The following is a 21,116-nucleotide window of genomic DNA, read 5'->3' as shown; positions in this document are numbered from 1 at the left end:
TGGCAGGTCTGAAGTCGCAAATTTGTCTGGTATATTTAGATGACGTCGTTGTCTTTGCCTCGAACTTTGAAGAGCACCTCAAAAGGCTTCGAACAGTACTAGACGCCATCAAGTCGTCTGGCCTAACCTTGAAGGCAGAGAAGTGCCACTTTGCCTACGAAGAGCTACTGTTTCTAGGCCACATCGTTAGCAAGGAGGGAGTACGCCCGGACCCGCAGAAAACAGCTGCTATTGAACAGTTTCCACCGCCGGCCGATAAGAAAGCAGTGCACAGATTTCTCGGACTGTGCGCATATTACCGACGATTTGTGAAAAACTTTTCGCGCATCGCCGAGCCCCTGACCCAACTGACGAAAACAGACGTGCCATTTAAATGGGAAGCGCCGCAAGCAGAAGCCTTCAAGGAACTTCAGCGTCGTTTACAGTCCCCACCGATCCTCGCGCATTTTGATGAAAACGCCGATACTGAAGTTCATACCGACGCTAGCAGCGTGTGCCTAGGTGCCATTCTCGTTCAAAGAAATGACAAGCTGGAGAAGGTCATCGCATACGCTAGCCGTTCCCTTTCCAAGGCCGAGGCTAACTATTCGACAACTGAGAAGGAGTGCCTTGCCATCATCTGGGCTACGTCGAAATTCCGCCCCTACCTCTACGGACGGCCGTTCAAGGTGGTCAGCGACCACCACGCGCTCTGCTGGCTTGCCAATTTGAAGGATCCCTCTGGCCAACTCGCTCGATGGAGTCTGCGTCTCCAGTAGTTTGACGTCACCGTCGTATACAAGTCCGGACGCAAGCACTCTGACGCCGATTGCCTCTCACGAGCCCCTGTAGATGCACCGCCGCCGGACGACGATGAGGACGCCTTCCTGGGACCCATCAGCGCAAGCTCTTTTTGCTCGGCAGCAACGCTCGGACCCCAACCTAAAAGGCCTCATCGAGTACCTGGAAGGCAAGGTTTCTTCACCCCCCGCTTCATTCAAGCGAGGACTGTCTTCCTTCTGTGTGCAGAATGAGGTCCTTGTGAAGAAGAACTTTACAGCGAACAAAACAGCCTACCTCCTTGTTGTACCTACTTGTCTCCGCGAAGAAGTTCTACAGGCTTCACACGACGAGCTGACAGCTGGACATCTCGGGTTTACTCGCACCCTCCGCCGCATTCAAGACAAGTATTACTGGCCCCGACTGTCTGCCGATGTCGCACACTATGTGAAAACATGCCGAGATTGTCAGCAACGAAAGACTCCTCCCACACGACCAGCAGGATTTCTGAACCCCATTGAACCTCCCTCAAGGCCCTTTCAGCAGATTGGCATGGACTTGCTTGGCCCTTTTCCAACGTCAACATCTGGAAATAAGTGGATCATCATAGCGACCAACTACCTGACCCGCTACGCCGAGGCGAAAGCCCTACCGAACGGAACAGCAGCAGAAGTCGCCAAATTTTTCGTGGAGTGCATTCTTCTTCGACACGGCGCCCCTGATGTGCTCATCACAGACAGAGGAACAGCATTTACAGCGGAACTAACGCAAGCCATCCTGCGCTACAGCCAAACCAGCCACCGGAGGACAACTGCATACCATCCGCAGACCAACGGACTGACCAAGCGCCTGAACAAAACCATCGCAGATATGCTCGCTATGTATGTCGATGCCGAACATAAAACCTGGGATGTCATCCTGCCTTATGTCGTCTTCACCTACAACACCGCAGTGCAGGAGACCACCCAGATGACGCCTTTTAGGCTCGTCCATGGCAGGGAGGCCACGACCACGCTAGACGCCATGCTGCCCAACGTTACAGAAGAAAAGAACGTCGACGTTGCCGCCTACCTTCAACGAGCAGAAGAAGCTCGAAGGCTTGCCCGATTACGGGTCAAAGATCAGCAGCGGTCCGACGCCAGACGCTACAACCTACGAAGACGCAACTCGGAATACAAGCCAGGAGACCAAGTCTGGGTGTGGACGCCCATTCGCCGCTGTGGATTGAGTGAAAAGCTTTTGCGCCGCTATTTCGGCCCGTACAAGGTTCTTCGTCGGCTGGGTGAACTGGATTATGAAGTCATCCCTGACGCAATGACTGCATCCCAGCGACGCCGCGTATGACCAGAAGTTGTCCGTGTAGTCCGTCTGAAGCCGTATTATGCGCGCTAAAGGCCACTGCATTTCCATGCTCTATTTTCGCAAGATCCGTTTTTTTTCCTTACTAGTCGCATTATTTGTTTTAATGCATCGGGTCGATGCTTCTTTGAGAGGGCAGTAATGCCGCGAATATTTGCAGAGTTTGTTCGTTTTTCAAATCTGCCGCCACACCACTTTATCGCTTTGTTGGCGACGCAAGACGCGACTAGATTTATCTCGATTAATCGCAGCCAGGCAGAGCTGATTCTACGTTGTTCCGGAATGTTCTAGTAGCTATGCGCTCTTTATCTCGAAAGTTCGCTATCAGCTTTAAATTGAGCACGGCCGACAGCGGCGAGCATTCTGTTCGAGGACCGCCGAGCACGCTTGTCGCTTCGCTGCCGCCGAGTGATTCAGTCCATTTTGGGTGCAAGTCAGCCCAATAGACAGTTTTCTTTTAGAAGACCCTTTCGTCCGTCTTCATCGCTGCTTCGACTGCCGTCACCACTACGTGACAATACAATACATTTTTTTTTATGCACTCACAGAATATTCCCGTAGTGCAGCTCAGTATATTCAGACTGATGGTGTAAAATTCAATCCAGTCTTGGTACGATAAATCTCAGTGTCCCTCGGTGTTCAATTTTGGGGCCATTTTTATTTATTATAGGCATCAATGACATTGTCAACGTTACATTCATTCCTAATATTACGTTGTATGCAGACGATATTTTTGTCTTTTTTTCTGGCTCCAGTCTTCAGGTACTTGAAGAACAATCTAATGCCTGGCTTAACGAGTTAGCGGTTTGACTCTCTTTTAACAAACTTCAATAAAACATGAACAAAACAAATTTATTGCTCTTCCATCCAAAAAACAAACCATTAGATTATCACATCACATTAGCGTGTACCGACTTGAACATTGAGCAAGTCCATAGTTGTCGGTTTCTAGCTGTATATTTTCACAGTGATATGAGGTGGACAGATCAGGTAAACTACATTAGACTGAAAATGGCCAGGTCTGTTCGTGTTATCTGTCATATTAAGCGTCCGCTCCTACAACAGGTTAAAAAACAATTATATTTTGGCCTTGTACCTGGCATGGGGTAACTGCAACAAAACCGAGTCGTATAAATTGTTTTCACTTCAGAAAAGAGGTTTATGTTCATTATTTTCAAGCCCAGCTGTCGAAGGAAATCTTTTCGAAACACTTCATGTTTGCAATTTTTTTCAACCCGACAATTTCAGTTTTGCATAATTTCAGTTCTTTCCAAAATGCTTATAATTCAAGAAACATTAAGTACGGTTTACATGCAGTTGCCCCATCCACTGCAAGACCTGGAACAAACTATGGAAAACAAGCTATAGATAACGATATTGTAACCTTATGTACAATCAGTCTCTTGTAGATTCTTGCAGAAAATCATAGCGTATCTGTATTTAATAAATACCTAGATTCTTTTTACTCCTGTATAAAATTCAACTATCTCTGTATACTGTATACTTAGTTTTTGTGTGTTGTTTACTTTTCTACCCGAATGTGCATATCAAGAAAGTGTTTTCATTTACTGCTAATTGTTGTTCAGCATGTTTTGCATTGTTTATCATTGTTCACTGTTTAAATTGTGATAAATTTTGTTTATTGTTGTTAAAGTGTTTTTCTGTTGTTCATACGGCCACCGTTGTTCCAGATGTATCATTCGGGGTGTAGGCCTCGTCAGGAGGCATGCTTCGTCTTCCTCCTGTAGCCTCTACTCGAGAGCATCTTGTATTATATGGCCAAATAAAATACTATTACTACTACTACTGCACTGGACTATGCTCAACACATAGATCAAAGGATACACTGTTTTACAGGATACAAGCATCAACCAGTGAGTCCATTAAGATTATGCTGGCAATTCGCAGGCCTCGTCTTTTCACCATCAGTTAGGATACCTGCAAAATGAAACAAAGCAAAGCAGTCCAAATCAAAATAAAATTCCAAGGCCCCTATCAGCAACGTTTATATGCCTCGTGCATTTAACAAAATTACCAGAGATGCTCCGAAGGCACATAGAAGGAAATATAAGTGCCCCAATGGAAAGGTATCAAAGATTTGTTCTGGCTATTAAAACACTTAATCGTTAATCATTGCATGAATCCATTACAGCAGAGTGCGGTGGTTTCTTCGCTGAAACAGCAATGTTAATAAGCTATGCTCTTTCAACTTTTCGGCGCGATCAGCTGGCTACTAGTACCGCCGGATGCATTGCCTCCATCGGGCCCCAGAAGAGACAGCAGTGCTTTCAATGACAGTTACGACAATTGCTCGGCGCATGCGTACCACGAAGGGTTTTCTGGCGGGCTAGTTGGTGCTTCTCGTTCATGATTAAACTGCGCGAAAGAAACAGGGACAAAGACAGGAAAACACGTACACACACAGAGCGTAGACTTCCAACTTTTATTCGAAAAACGCTTTCGAGCATTCCTTTTAAACGCACCAACCCACCACGTGACACATCCCGGATCCAACACAGCAGGTAAGCTTAACAATTTAGTTTAAAAAACCCCAAATGTATGCGTGCCTAAGCACCCTTGATACCTAGATACCTCCCCCCCCCCCCCCCCCTATGTGTACCACGCTTTTTACGGCCACCGCACAAAAGCAAACAGCGCGACAGTCGGAGCATTGCGCTAGCTGTGCGATGAAAGGCAGAAGGGACCGCATAAGCAAAGTAAATGGTGCATCGATAGTCACGGCCGCCAGAGCTGAAAGCAGCAACGGAAAGCTCATTCACGACTGTGTCAGCAAGACTGTCACAGAAGAACACAAAGATGCTTTCAATTCTTAGCGGCCAGGCGCCAGTGCAATCAGTGCCTTAGCACTTGTTGCGTTTACTTGTCCCCTGGTGCACGCGATATGAATTATCCATTTTGATTGGAATTATGTACCTAACACAACCTGCATCAAAGTCAACTGCCTTAAGTCTGGTTACCCGGGTAGCTCTGACCGCGGCAAAATTATTTGCATCTGTGGCTAGACGTTTGCAGAGCTTTGCTCCAATTGGTGAAAATTCTCCTGAAGAACATGCCTGAAGCGTCACCTCGATTTCAATCGCCATGAAATTGCGCAGACTGGCCGCTAGGCAGCGCTTCTAACCTCTAAAATCCACTTTCCCTTCACTATCCCTAAACCCCAATGCCTTGGGTAAGTCAGCCACGCTGCTTTCCACTGTAGGGTGAAGCCCTTTACAGAAAAGTATCAAGTGTTCAGCCGTTTCCTCCTCCTCTCCGCACAAATGCACAAAGTGTATATCTCATGGTACCTGACTCTATAGTCTTAGTCCGCAAACCTCCAGTCTTGGCCTCAAACAACAAAGAGCTTCCCCTACAATTATCATAGATAATTTCTTTGACAATTTCCTGTTTAAATGTCCGGTATGTTCCCAGTGCCGATTTCGTCAGCATCCCAGTTTTCCACAGAGCTCTCTCTGTTTCTTTAACCTTTTTCATAACCGATAATTGCTGATTTGCCCCCTTACTGCTGTCCAGATATTTGCTTCTCAATTTTCTAGCTCGCTTTCTCCATTTCGTGTCAACATTCTTTATATGCAGGTATCTGAAAACTTTCCTAGCCCGCTGCTTTTCCTCCATCTTTCTCAATCGTTCCTCAAATGCTATCTTACTGCTAGCCTCTCTGCTCTCGAATGACGCCAATCCCATATCACCCTGTACCCCCTGATTTGGTGTATTGCCATGTGCTCCCAAAGCTAACCTCCCTACTCCCCGTTGTTTGATTTCTAGCCTTGCTTGAACATCTGGCCTCATACACAGGACCACATTACCGAAGGTCAGGCTAGGGACCATCACCCTTTCCAGATCCCTCTTACCACCTCATACCTATTGTAATTCCACAGTGCCCTATTTTTCATGACAGCTGCATTCCTACTAGCTTTATTCCCTACATATTTTTCATGCTCTCTCAGATACTCAGCACTGTTATTTATCCACACCCCAAGATACTTGTACTCATTCACTACTTTTAGCACGAACTCCTGTATTCTATGCTCGCCGCCCTCTTCATTAAATATCATGACTGCAGATTTTTCCTTACTATATTTGAAGCCTAATCTATCTCCCTCTGTACTGCATATGTCTAACAACTTCTGCAGGTCTTCCTTGTTGTCAGCCATTATCACTATATCGCCCGCGTATATTAGTCCCGGTAATGTTTGTTTAATCCATTCCCCTTGTTTGAAAAAAGATAGGTTGAAGCCTATTTGACAGGAAAGGCCATATCTGTAAATAAGTGCTCAGAGGCCAAAATAAAGATGCACCCAATGATTAAAATAAATTTAATATATATTAGATTCACAAATAATATTAGTTTTTAGCTTTGCTACCACTGATTGCGAGTTCACCTGGATTCACTGTTCTCAACCGCAGAAAGCCCACTTCCATAAATAAGAGCTCAGCAGCCAGAAAAGAGATGTGCCCAATGATTACAATGAATTTAGATGCATATTAGAGTCGTAAACGGTGAAAGTTTGTAGCTTTGCTACTGCTGATTTGCAAGTTCACCTGAGTTTACTATTCTCACCATACTGCCTAATCCAGAGTGGACATCAACTTTTCTGAACATGGTTACACAAACAAAACAAACTGAGAAGACAAAAATAACGTGGTTTTTAAATTTCGCAAATGCTCCGCAAAGCATGCTGAAACATCAAGAGATACACAGTACTTCACACAAAACAGCCCTTTTCGTCGGCCCAAAGTCTGTCTTTGCTATGTTGATCAGCCATTGTTTCATAAGCAGCTCATCGAGTTTCCCTCGAGGAATGCAAAATTATAAGTTAATCTTTTTTCCAGCCAGCTTTAACTGTGAAATAAGCAGCAGCACCACATCACGCAGTGTGGGCGTGTGCCAGCGGACACTGCATGATGCAGGCTAATCTCGATACGGTGAAACTAAAAAGCAAACAAAACAAGTTTTTGCACCTCACGGTGACACGGTGACCACGTCAAGGGGCATTCTGGTGCCCAGCAGCCAATGAGTGGGCAGAAAAACCTGCTCCCCATTCTCTTTGAAGAGGTCAGCAATAGGAAAGTGAGGAGGAAGACGCAGGGCGGGGGAAATCCAGGGGATGTGGGGGGCAAAGATTTTACAATTTTGCACTTTACGTGCGCTGTACCAATTTGGAAACATGCAATCCAAGCCTGATACCATGACCGTTTGGAATATTGTGTTCTTCCTACATTGAGCAGAAATTAACACAAAGGATATGATGTCAATTGAGACCAAAACGAACATTTGTAGCTCTCGACTGCTGTCCAGCAACACAGAGTATTAGGTTATATGTAGTCATTAGGAATCAGCTTACATATCTTCCATGCAAAAAGTGCATGCTTGTATCGACGATGTTGTGAGACACGAGTTAATTAAATGTTATCTTGAATAATTATGGCAATTGTATCCTTTAACCTATAGCTTTCACGATTTAGCTTTCGTGCTATATTTGTGAAGCCATGTGGTCTTCAACAGCGGTCAAGATCTCATTGAGATTTCACTTTTCTTTTTGGCATGCTCTCAATGAATTTTGCATGACTATTTTTGGAAAGCTAAAGGGAAGAATGATGTAGCATCAAGTAATGAGGACAATGAGAGAGTACACACACACAAAAACGCCAACTTTATAAACATTGTTTGGCTGCCACTACGCCCAATTGGCTGCCACTACACACACTTAGGCGTGTGTGTGCTCTCCTGTTGTCCTCGTTACTTGATGCTGCGCCATTCTTCCCTTTAGCATGTCTGACCAACTTGCCCAATCCTATGTGCATCTTAATTTATTTTCTAAAATATTATACCACCCCTAACTGGTTATTGAATAGGCATACAAATTTGTGCTTAGTAGTGTAAAGCCGCCATCTATTGCTCGATAGATTTTTATGTACAGCTGAGTACCATTCCTTATGCACTCCTTAGCTGAGTACCTTTTTATGCAGGTGTCTCTAATTACTACAATATTACTCTTTTTCAACCATCAAGAACATGTGGATGCCAAACTAAACTAGCAACACCACCTAAATAATGCTGCCACCCCATGGAGGTGTATGATTTTAACCTTCTGCATGCAATATGTACGGGATATTTCACTGGAATTCTCCATCAGTTTATTGCTTGTTCCTTGCATGTCACATCAGGTTGTGGTAGAAAGACTCACTTTCCTCAGGAAAAGAAAGTGAAGAGGATTTTCAATAAACACCTCTCATTTGTGAGGAGATGAAAGAAAAGAAAGAAAACAAGAGGCCGATAATTTTATAGAACTGCTGGGATAATAGTATTCATAACTATATATGTATATATATGGCCGCCGTAGTGGCTCAATGGTTATGGCGCTCAGCTGCTGACCCATAAGACGCGGGTTCGATTCCGGCCAAAATAGTCAAATTTCAGGCAGGCTAAATTCTAAAGGCCTGTGCACTGTGAAATGTTAGTACACAGAACCCCAGGCAGTCGAAATTTCCGGAGTCCTCCACTATAGCATCCCTCATAGCCTGAGTCGCTTTGGAACGTTAAACCCCATATATATATATATATATATATATATATATATATATATATATATATATATATATATATATATATATATATATATATAAGGTAATTAAAACAGGTTTAAAAGCTCTGCTGTTCACACAGTGCAGCCATCTCAAATAGTGATGAACCAACCTGCCCAATCTACATTTCTGTTTCAGAAAACTGAAATATACCTTGTGAAGACAAAGACTACGAACGTGCAGACGTGCGCACACAAATAATCCGAAGTGTTCTGGATCCATAAAGGAAATGCTTGCCTTCATATCCCATCAATAAGCGCAGGAGTGCCTGGTGTTGTTTTCTTTTAGTTCTTTGGTCCGTCGCTCTTTGCAACATATGTGCTCCATCTAAGAATGGCTGAATTAATGATTTTTATCTGTTTTTAGTTTATCTCTGTATTCTAGTGCCATTACTTTCAGCCCATGAATTTAAAAACACTATAAATAGAGCGACCAGTTGTTTTTCGGCATATGTCTATGCCTTGTCCGCGCTGTGCTTGCGCTGCCACCATGTGTAAAAGCAGTCACCTCGCTGCAGTGCTCACACTTGTGTGGATGGATGCTCACCCATGTGGGTACGAACATGGTGCATCAAGGTGCTGTTGAGAGCAAAGCTGCCGACAGCTTCAGCTTTTTGTGGGCACTATATCCTTGTACTTTGCATGGATGAGAAAAATTTTATTGATTTGATTACAAATCCCGGAAACTGTTACAGCACACAATTACAACTGATAAACCACTCCCAAGCAGCAAGTAAACCATTTGTGACCTAATCAACATCATGAAAAAAAAGATAATATTGAACCGCAAATCTGAGAGCGCAATGGAATACTGGCTACACGTGGGGTTCATCTGAAAACAAAGAGACGTAAACCAGTAGAATGAATCTTCGCTGTTAACAAGGACCCTGTGCTGGGAGCAGAAACGTCAAGTAAGACCTTCTTTATGCTTGGCGCCTCTGTTTTCTAAGTATTAATGCTCACAACACATAGCTGAATCTAAAGATGGAGTAGATGGTTCTTGAACCTCACTGGTTTTTAACAAATGCAACTCCACAAGTTGTTTATCAAATGAAATAACTTTTTATGTCAATGGCGCCGTGAGAAGTAGTCACAAAACCACGTTCACTTCAGCTTCCGTAAAGAAAGCATATATACAGTGGCTTGATATAGAAATCCTTAAATACCCCGAAACTGCCACTGTAAAATGTAATGAAAACAACTGCTGTTGAGACAGTGAGGTGATTGTTTGCCTCAAAATCTATAAAGCATGTTTGTCAAGACTGACAATGCAAATTGTAATAAAAATACACCACATGCAACGATAGCAGATTATTCAACACCAGATAATGCACAGGAGTCTAGTGCAATAAAGGCTCGATTTTTTAAAAACTTAAATCAAGAAAAAACTCTAGAAACCTGCAAACAAAAGCGAGCAATGTTTATCATCCAGCAGCTAAGCTTGGTTTCTTTGCTCTTGAGTCCCAATAATACAGCCACAACACAAGCATGGATGGAAAAATGAAACAGCATGCTTCTCTGGTGGCATTACATTCGCAAAAGAACGCAGAACTGCTTTGACGTAAGTAAGTCAATTTGCTAGCTAGTGCCAAACACTGCAGCCACAATTCATGCACATCATTCAATGCGCTGAAACTAATAAAATGACATCATCATATCCGTACATGGCACGATTTCAGTCTCATTCATGACAGTACCAGCTTGGTATGTTCAGGTTTCTTATGGAGGAGTGAACGCAACCTAAGGATTGCTCTGTGTAGACGTACTTTGAAGAAATGTAAATTTTCGATTTTTTCTCAAGAAGGCAAATTAAAAAGTGAGACAAGTTCGCTAGAAATGGTTTTAACATTTAATGCTGGGAAAAGCTATCAAAACTTTGAGGAACTGTGGTTTTTGAAGTGTGTTTGTTATTTTCATGGCGTTTCAAATGCTCTTTTTCTTTAAACGTCATTGTGCAGAACTGACACTGATAAGGTCTTTCACTCTTATGGGCTCGCACATGCTTAGCAAGGACTGTACTCTGTTTAAAGGCCATGGGGCAGAGCTGGCACTGGAATGGTCTCTCACCCGTGTGGGTTCGAAGGTGTACCACCAATGTATCCTTTTGAGCAAAGCTGTTCCCACAGTGGTCACAGTTGTATGGACGCTCACCCGTGTGGGTACGAAGGTGTTGCACCAGGCTGGACTTTTGAGCAAAGCTGCTGTTACAGTGGTCACATTTATATGGACGCTCACCAGTATGGGTGCGAAGATGTTCCTCCAGGTGGCCCTTTCGAGAAAAGCTGCTGTCACAGTGGTCACACCTGTATGGACGCTTGCCCGTGTGGGTACGAAGGTGGCCTATCAGGATGCTCTTGAGAGCAAAGCTGCTTTCACAGTGGTCACACTTGTATGGACGCTCACCTGTGTGGGTGTGAAGGTGTCTGTTCAGTTTGGACCTTTGAGTAAAGCTGCTCTCACAGTGGTCACACTTGTATGGACGCTCACCCGTATGGGTGCGAAGGTGTTCCTCCAGGTGGCCCTTTCGAGAAAAGCTGCTGTCACAGTGGTCACACTTGTATGGACGCAGACCAGTGTTCGTATGTGGGTGGTCCATCAGGGTGACCTTTTGAGCAAAGCTGCTTGCGTAATGGTTACACTTGGAGGGACAGTCATCCGATTGGGTGGGAAGGTGCTGCTCTTGGCGGTTTTTCTTCGTGAAGCTCCGATGGCAGTGGGGGGACTGGTGCAGCTGCTGACTCATGTTCTCCCCAGACGTCACTCCGAGCTTGGGATCAGCTGTGACCAGGCCTGCACCAAGAAAGGCGGGGTGTTTTCAGGTCAATACGAGACCTTGCGTGTTATAACTAATTTGGCAATATTACACATTCAACTAAGTTTTTTTTCAAGGTCAATGGGTTGACCATCAAAACAAAAAGTGTTTAAATCAAACTTCCTCCTATTTATTAATCGCCATGAAGCTGGAGGGAGAATATTTTAACTTTCAAACAATTACTCAGAGCAATGAGCATACTGTGTAGCCAACTTAAGAGTGGCAGCAACTTAGACAATGTGCTCGTATAATGCCTGGGTTCATGGAGGAGATCTTCCAAGCCTGCCCAAGCGTTTTTCACAAATAACGTAATGTCTATGAGCTTTCATCAGTGACACAGTACACCGGCAATGAGTCTTCTTTCTGGCTATTAAAGCAAATTAAAAAGTTATGAAGGCGAAACTCCTCTAATAAATCTAGCAGAATGAGGCCTGGTGGTCTGATGAAATAAATCCAGAACGGAAACGCTCACGGTAAAAACCACAAGGAAAAAACCAATTCTGTCAGCAGTGTCACCAATATGAAACAGCACAAAAGATAAACATGAATCATTAATAGCAAGTCACAATGAACCAGATTAGATAAGTATTGCCCAACAGCAAATAGGATCAGAAGTACAAGCAATAGAAGCTCCTGTAAACATCAGATAAAACAGTAGTGATTAAATTCGCCCCACTTCATCTGAAAGCACGCCAAAAGGTATTACTATTGCTGTGTGGAGCTCACATTATCAAGTTGTACGCAGAAGCATACAGAAAACAATAAGCCATGAAATAATGAGACACAAAAGCTCAAAAGGGTGACAGAACCACAATGGAAACTGAAGAGCTAAACTGGTAAGACTACAGCACAAAAAGCAAGACAGAGTATGATGCATAAAAGGCACAGCCACACAAACACATGCACTTTTTCTACTGCAGCTTTTTTGCTGTGTGCACTCTAGCTTGTGTCTGTAACTTGTGCTGTAGTCTGCTGGATCCAAAGGTTTTCTCAGCAATCATGCACAATTCCACCTGTGAAAAGTTTCACGATATCCGTTGTTAACGTTGAAATGACAGTTGGTTGGTTTATATGGTTTAACATCGCACAGCAACTCAGGCTATGAGGGATGCCTTAGTGGAGGAATCCAGGTAATTTTAACAAACTGGGGTTCTTCAACATGTATTGACATCATACATTACATGGCCTCCTAGCATTTTGCTTCCATCAAAATGCGACCACAGAAGCTGGGATTGAACCCGTGTCTTTTGAGTCAGCAGTCGAGCACCCTAACCACTGAGACACCATGGCTGGTTGCTGAAACAATGAGGCAGTGCTCCAGGCGTTAACAAGGCAGGGTCTGATGCGTCTCATTTTGTGCAACACCACAGTCTGAGATCACTGGCTATGCTACTTTACATCATGAACATCAAGCAGTTCTGCCTGCAAATGGTGAAAGCAGTGGTTTTAGAAGATGGTCCTTCGGTCAGCTTGTGTACTCATTGGTTGCCAGTACTCGTTTCCATGCCTGCAAAATGAAATGGAGCAAAAAGTTGATTACAATAAGAACTGCAAGGCTACAAACCACAGCATTTTGTTAAAGTATAAACACCTAATTTTGATGGCAGGTTTTCTTCTCTACACTAATGCAGAAGATACTATCATGCATGAATCCCCACTTATATTTGGCTATGACCGGTAAATAATTTATAATCGAATTGTTCAATCCTGCTTCTTCAGTTTCTACAGCTGAACAATTACAGTGATATCAACGCGTGCATATAGGTCACGTGCCACATGACAAAACTGCAATATAATCGCCGCTTCTGCATTCGTTGTCATTCCGTCACTTGAAGCAAGCTGGGTTTAGCATTATCGTGAATTAAAATGAGGAAGCAGCGATTTTACCGCAGTTCTTTCGTGCCTTACATGACTCATAAGCAAGAAAAAAGAAAAAATACCAATCTTAGAATAAAGTAACTGCCCAAGCTCCTTTAACTATCATCCAATATCTGCGACAAGCATCCCCTCAAAGCTGCTTAAACGTATAACATGAAGCCTTATGGCACACGTTGAGGCAATTAATTTTTATACTCAAAGCACAGTTTTACACAGCTACTCAACAGCATGGGCTACAAAACACAGATAACATGATCAAATGAAGGCAACTGCATAATCACTTATTACTGAGTTTTGAGGCCTTAAAGCAATACAATAATTGTTAATAGGGATGAAACACTTCTGGGGAAGGCCTATGCAATTTATGTGCACTGTAGTAGGGTGAAACTTATAGATATGTTACCTATAGGGTGCCGCATTACTACACTGACCGATCCCAATATTAAATAAAATTAGCTATCTAATGTTGTACTGTGTTGAACAATTAAGAGGCATCAAAACTTTTGAGCTCATAATAAAATCGAATGATTAGCTTTCTTAATTAAACACTTTAACAACAGACTATTTCACAGAGAAATTCTGTCCAGCGGTCATAAATGTGACCAGTTGCACTGAAGGCTTAGTGTTATCCAAACATACCAGTCATAATTCATCGCTTCCAAGCGTCCCATCCACTGTTACACAGCATGCCGCACTGTTCTTTTATTGTATGATTAGCCTTCTCAACAAGAAAATCTTTTGTGGTGGAGTTGAGGTATCGATGCCAGAATGAAGAAAGACGCGATGTTACATGGGCGCAAGGCGTGCCACCAAATCCCCTGTTTATTCCAACCAACGATGTATATATACAGATGAATATAGATGTGCTAGAGATACGTACTAACAGTAGCGCCCTCTATACACAACATCTTTCCTCCCCGAAATGACAAGAAAAAGAAATGCAAGCTAAAAGTCCCACACTGTTTCAGGCAAGCACAAAAAAAAATAAGACACAACAAGCAATTTAGGTTACATAGTCCCGGTACCACACGGGCACTGTCCTTTGCCGCTGAGATTACGTGGCACTTCCACAGCCACATTTTCCCTCCGTAAAGTGTTTCCTTGCTGTTGGCTATGTTCTGTCTGCTGCCCATTATGCATTTCACATTCTGTACCAACGATTGATGTAGCTTCCTGATGCCTTGTTTCAACCTGCATTGCATCTGTTACCATCTCACGACAATCATCAGCCGCTGTTGTAGTGTCTGCTGCCATCAAGGTCGTGTTCCCAGTGCCTGCAGAAGACTCAAAGTAGGACAGATCCGTCTCCAGATCAACCGCTCTTCCATGATGCCCCTTCACCTTCTCAACTAACATCGGTGCATCTTGCTGACCTCACCGGGCAACTACCGTCAACTTTGACGCATTCCATTTCTTTCAGTCTGCCAGTAAAAATGAATTCCTACCTATACGCTTCTTCACCTCCTATGGCAAGGAAAACTTCTGCTCGCCTTTCATGCCAGTATCCCTCCGTATCTTCATAAAGTCCACTGTGTTGACGGTGGAATCTATGGCACCCCGTTTTGCATCCGTGTAGCTTTTCACTCGATGCTGGTTCTTGACCCACTGTCGCAAGTCTGCCATGTGCGCCACTGGCTCATCGAAGAATCCTCCTCCTGGGAGGCCAACAACATCCAACCGAGTTCGATGTCGCCTTCCGTGTAGCAAGAACGCTGGAGACAACCCTGTTGTAGCATGTGGCGTAGCCCTGTAGATGCTCAGGTATTCCAGGATAGCTTCCTTGAATGGCCTGCGCTCCACTGACGCAGTCTGTATGTACCCCTTCAGAACACAATTGAACCATTCGACCTGGCCATTGCACTACAGGTAATACAACGATGTCACATAATGCTCAATGCCCTTATCCTGCAAAAATTCCTGGAAATATGTGGAGATAAATTGACGTCCATTGTCTGTAACCACATTCCCTGGGTACCCTTCCCGTGCAGAAAGCTCTAGCAAGACTGACTACTGACTGTGCAGTTATAGATGAAACAAAAAAACTTCAGGCCACTTGCTGTGATAATCCACGACTGTTACTGCAAACCTGCAGTCGGGCGGTGCTCGTTCCATTGGGCCCACAATATCTATTCCCATCTTATCCCGTGGCTTCTCTGGCCATGGTACTGGCTGCAGGGGGGCTGTCATAGTTTTTGCAGACTTTTCTGCCGCTTTACAAACTGCACAGCTTCTGATGGCATTTTCCACATCGTCATTCATTCTAGGCCACCAGTACAACTCTCTCAGCCGCTGCTTTCTCCTGACAATGCCCGGATAAGATTTGTAAGCAATTGCAACAAACTTGGATACGGGATCCACTGGAGGCACTATTCGCTCCGCCCGATGCAGCAATCCCTCCGCAACAGAACGTTCATTCCGAATGCGTGCGAACAGTAAGAGCTTTCCTGTGAGCTCCTTGTTTTCTGGCCACCCAGACATGATGTACTGCATCACCTCCTACAACACTGGGACATTATCTGTTGCTTCCTGTAGTTGACTTTTCGTAACCACACTCGACACCACAGAGACTACCTTCTCCAAAGGCTCACCTTCCACAGACGGCACAGGCAACCGAGACAGTGCATCCGCCACCACATTGGTTTCTCTCTTTGTATGCTGTACAGTAAAGCTGTACTGCATGAGCCTTGCACACCACCTTTCTATTCGAAGCGGGCGCCGTCCTGTGCCACTACTGGATAGCAAAGTCACCAGTGCCTGATGGTCGGTCCTTAGAATGAACTTTCGGCCCCACAAATATACATGCCAGTACTCGCAAGCCCATAGGCATGCCAATGCTTCCCGTTTTCCTGTAGAATGCCTATGCTCTTGTGATGTCAAAGTCCTGGATGCAAATGCAACTGTGCGCGACTCCCCATCAACGACTTGTTGCAACACAGCCCCTAGCCCATGGGACGAGGCATCAGCCGTCACCTGTACAGGTAGCGCCCTGTCAAACATGGCCACGGCCCCGCACGATGCCAGCAGCGCCTTGGCCTTGCAGAAACTGTCCTCGGCGCTCCGGTCCCAACAGAAATCCTGGCCCTTGCGAAGAAGACGCCGTAGTGGTTCCACTTCCTCTGCATAGTGTGGAATAAAACGAGAATAATACTCCAGAAGTTCCAAAAAAGAACGGAGACCAACCACAACAGTCGGTGGCTGTGCACAAAGAATTGCGTCAACTTTCAACTTCAGGGGCCTGAGCCCTTTAGCACTGACATGGTGGCCCAAGAATGATAGTTCTTGCACGTCAAACGCAGATTTCTTGTTTAGCTGCAGGCCAGCCTTAGCAATCCGTCGCAAAACCTCACGCAAGTGGTCCAGCTGTTCCCTCTTTGTCCTGCCGAAAACAATGATAGCCCTTCAAAATCTGCATCATCCACTGAAATGTAGCCGGGGCAGAGGCGAGGCCAAAACATACTCTGCGGAAATGGAACAGTCCTTCATGCGTCACGAACGTTATTTCTCGACTGCCTTCAGCCAACTCCATTAGGTAGTACGCGGATGCCAAGTCCAATTTTGAAAACCATGCTGCCCCATTCAGCTCATTCAAGAGTTCTTCAGTATGAGGTAGTGGAAACCCATCAGCCACTACTGCTTTGTTTGCTTCCCGCAAATCTACGCACATGCAGATCCGTCCATTCTTTTTCTTCACAACCGCCGACACCCACTCCGAGGCATTCACACGCTCAATGATGCCTTCCTGTTCCAACCTTGCTAGCTCATTAGAAACTTGCTCTCATAGTGACAAAGGCAGGTGCTGAACTTTCGCTCTCACGGGCTTCACAATGGCGCGCAGCTTCACTTCATGTACTATGTTTTTCGCCAACCCTAATTTGTCGGCAAAAAGAAAAGAGAACTCGCATAGTTCGGGGGGTAGTGACTTGGTGCTCGCCGTTGTCCGCAGACATGCCAACGACGCTCCATCAACGCGTAACAGTAGCTGTTGCACTGCGTCCAAACCCAATAACGCCACGCCCTGTGGAACAACGTGGAACCGAACGTTGGCCGACACACTCCCATGCCTAGTTTTGGCCACAAAGCAACCGATGACCGGAATCCTTTTGCCAGAGAAGTCCCGCAGCGTCGCTACAGCAGGACCCAAAGCAAATCGGCAGGCGAACTTTTCTTGATATACATGATGTGGTAAAATGGACAGAGCTGAGCCATTGTCTATCAGCAGCTGAAGTGGTTCGTCCTCGACGCACACATCTGTGACCAAGGTGCCCCGTTTCGCCTGCGTCACTGTCACCACACCCAACACCTCCGTGCAGTCTTCATCTCGGATAGCTCGCACTTCTGCTTCTCCGCGGCCTTCACATACTACTTGGAAATGCCTAATCTTGTGGCACCTTGCACAATGCTTCCCACGTGCCTTACATTCCTGCAAGTTGGCCAGGTGTCCTGCTGAGCCGCACCGGTAGCACCTGCGCACCAGACCCGACGAGGAACCTGAGAAACCGCCCCTCCGCGGTTAACATTTTGCCTCCATCACTCACTGGACACGGGAAGCTTCATAACCGTCCTCATACAGTCGGACGCCGTCTCATGACTCTTCATACGCCCGCAGAATGTAGACTGCCTCATCCAGCGTAAGTTTCGACCCTTTAAACAACAGCTTCTGTCACAATTCCATACTTCGAATGCCATCGACATACATGTCATGCAAAGCTGCCTCAAGAATGTCGTCGAAGTCCCAGGTCTTCGCCAATTGTCGCAGAGCTGCGACGTAGTCGCGTATCGGTTCATCTGGGAGCGGCCGTCGCAGCGTGAACCTGCGACGCTCATCGAGGACGTTCACAGTACTTGTGAAATGGCGTTCCAGCAGGCCGAGTGCTTCATCATAAACGTTCGCAGTAGCACTCGCTTGCTCTGACTTCTGGCCGAGCAAATCCGATGCAGCGCTCGCAGTCTTCGGTTCCGGAGTCAGCGTGCGGAAAACCCGACGACCCTCAACTCCTAGATATTGTAGCAGGATGGCCCTCTTCCAAACCTGTGACTTCTCGTCCAGTCCTGTTGCTTGCAGAAAATTCGCGAAGTCCTCCTTCCACTGGTGCCAAGGTACAAGCAGTTGTCCAGGCACTTCCGGAAAAAGGGCCACTGGCGGTAGCTCAAATGAATCCATCACGCCTGACACGCCTCCTGCGCATGACTGCCCGCAGTGCTAGAGTAAAGATGCGCAAATGTGAAGCCACCAGCTGTCGACTGCGCCAGACTAGTATCTGGTGGCGTCGAGCTATCGACGCCAGAGTGAAAAAAGACGCGATGTTCCATGGGCGGCGCCGTGCCACCAAATCCCCCGTTTATTCCAACCAACGATGTATATATACAGATGAATGTAGATGGTGCTCGTGATACCTACTAACAGTAGCGCCCTCTATACACAACAGCTTTGACAGATTGCTTTTTCTTAGCAGAGAAATTCTGTGCAGTGGTTATCAACGTAGGCAGTGAATCAACGGGCAAAGGTTCACTTCAGACTTAGTAGTATACGACCATACTAATCATAATTCACCTCTTTCTAGGATCCAGGCTGTTACACTGGGTGCAATGCTGTCATTTTTAGGGCGTGATTAGCTTTCTTAAGAAGGAACACTTAAACGACACACCATTTTCTTGTCATTCGGAAAATCTGTGTAGCAGTCATGAATGTAAGCAGTTTCATTGCCGACTTCTTCGTATTAATTAATTTATTTATACATATTGCAACCCCAAAGGGGCTATTGCAGGAGTAGGGATATAAGATACATGGTAAGCAGTTGCGTATATATGTTGATTCATGCATGCGTACATACATAGAAGTACATAAAAAATACAGTATAAAATGAACAAAGCTTAGGTGTTAACGACATTCAATGGCATCCAAAAATATGGAAGTGCACGTGAATGAATTTCGCCCGGCAGGCAGTTCCAGCTTTCAAATGTATGTGGGAAGAAGCTGTATTTACATGTATCAGTGCATGCGTAAACTGGAGAAATATTTAAACTATGATGCCGCCTAATTGATAATGGAGCAGAAAAATTAACAATGGTGCTCATTGCCATGAGGTGCAGAGAGCTAATGGGCATGTATATATGCCTGAGGCACTCGGAGTACCTGCGTCTTGAAAGTGGGGTTGGAGATGGTGTGCTAAGATTAGACAGCTGTGAAAATTTTTTCTCGTAGCAGTGGTAGATAAAGCGAATTGCCTTCTTTTGGACAGATTCAATTTTCTCGCAGTACAATTGTTGTTATGGGTTCCAAACAACAGAGGTGTATTCTATAAGGGGTCGGATTACGGTTTTGTAAGCTAAAAGTTTTGTATGACTTGGTGCTGTGCGTAATGTTCTCAACAGCAGAAAGCCCACTTCCATAAAGAAGAGCTCAGCAGCCAGAAAAGAGATGTGCCTAATGATTCTGCCAGTCAAGTCTTCCGAGGCTTTGGCAGGCCTGTTATATGTATTGTGTTTTTGATTGTGCAGAATAATGTATTAAAATGAATGTAGATGTATATTAGAGTCATAAACCGTAAAAGTTTGTTGCTTTGCTAAAGCTGATTGCGAGTTCACCTGGGCTCAATGTTCTTAACCTACCGTGGAATATCCAGCGCGGACAACCACTTTACTGAAAATGGTCACACAAACAAACCAAACTGTGAGAAGACAAAAATAACGTGATTTCTTAAATTTCGCAAATGCTCCGCAAAGCAAGCTGGAACATCAAGAGATACACAGAGTACTTCACACAAAACAGTCCTTTTCATCTGGACAGAGTCTGTCTTTCCTATGTTGATCAGCAATTGTTTTATCAGCAGATCATCGCGTTTCCTTCAAGGAATGCAAAATAAAGTTAATCCTTTTTCCAGCCAGTTTAACACTGAAATACGCAAAAGTACCACATCACGCAGTGTGGGCGCGTGCCAGCGGACACTGCATGATACAGGCTAATTGCGACAGCGTAAGACTAAAAAGCCTGCAAAACAAGTCTTTGCATCTCGTGGTGATGCGATGACTACGTCAAGGGGCATTGTGGTGGCCGGCAGCCAACGAGTGGGCAGAAAAACCTGTTCCCCACTGTTTTTGAGGAGATCAGCGTAGGAAAGCGAGGAGGAAGACGCTGGGCAGGGGAAACCCAGGGGCCGCAGGTGGGGCGGGGAAAGATGTCACACTTTTGCTCTTTACGTGAGCAGTACCAACAACAATTAGGAAGTACGTAAGCCCAATACCATGACCGTTTCGAATATTGTGTTCTTCCTATGTTTAGCAGAAATTAACACAAAAGAGATGATGTCGCTTGAGACCAAAACGAGCATTTGTTGCTCTTGACTACTGTCCAGCAACACAGCATTAAGTTATATGTAGTTATTGGGAATCAGCTTACAAATATTCCAGGCAAAAAAGTGCATGCCCATATCTATGCAGTTGTGTGACACAAGTTTCTTAAATATCTTGAATCATTATGGCAATTGCATCCCTCGCCTATAGCTTTCACAATTTAGCTATCGTTTAGTAAAATGAGCTCTTGGGCGAGATGGTTACTTGTCTTAGGCATAGCAGTAGCGCAAAAAAACACACACAAAAGAAGAATAGACACTGAGAGACATGCGCAGACACTGCTGTCCTGCTATATTTGTAAAGCCAAGTGGTCTTCAACAGCGGTCACCATTTCATTGAAATTTTACCTTTCT

At 44.9% G+C, this 21,116-nt stretch overlaps 1 protein-coding gene across 2 annotated transcripts; it reads right to left on the bottom strand.

The window, feature by feature from the left end:
* Positions 1-829: 829 nt before the first annotated feature.
* LOC144111078 (uncharacterized) lies at positions 830-20,203 on the bottom strand. 2 transcript variants are annotated; one of them, XM_077644217.1, is made up of 3 exons: positions 11,211-20,203; positions 10,959-11,126; positions 830-4,056 (listed from the first exon to the last, which is right to left on the bottom strand). In XM_077644217.1, the coding sequence occupies exons 1-3, from the start codon at positions 11,464-11,466 to the stop codon at positions 3,986-3,988; spliced, it is 495 nt and encodes a 164-aa protein (XP_077500343.1). In that variant the 5' UTR covers positions 11,467-20,203; the 3' UTR covers positions 830-3,985. The 2 variants fall into 2 exon arrangements, with proteins under 2 accessions (XP_077500343.1, XP_077500342.1); XM_077644216.1 differs by having other exon boundaries at positions 2,940-4,056; positions 10,959-18,637.
* Positions 20,204-21,116: the final 913 nt, after the last annotated feature.

The sequence above is a fragment of the Amblyomma americanum genome, chromosome 11 (assembly GCF_052857255.1).
Source record: "Amblyomma americanum isolate KBUSLIRL-KWMA chromosome 11, ASM5285725v1, whole genome shotgun sequence".
Taxonomy (NCBI): Eukaryota; Metazoa; Arthropoda; class Arachnida; order Ixodida; family Ixodidae; genus Amblyomma; species Amblyomma americanum.
The sequence above is the reverse complement of the archived record's forward strand: the minus strand, read 5'-3'. Positions and strand labels throughout refer to the sequence as shown.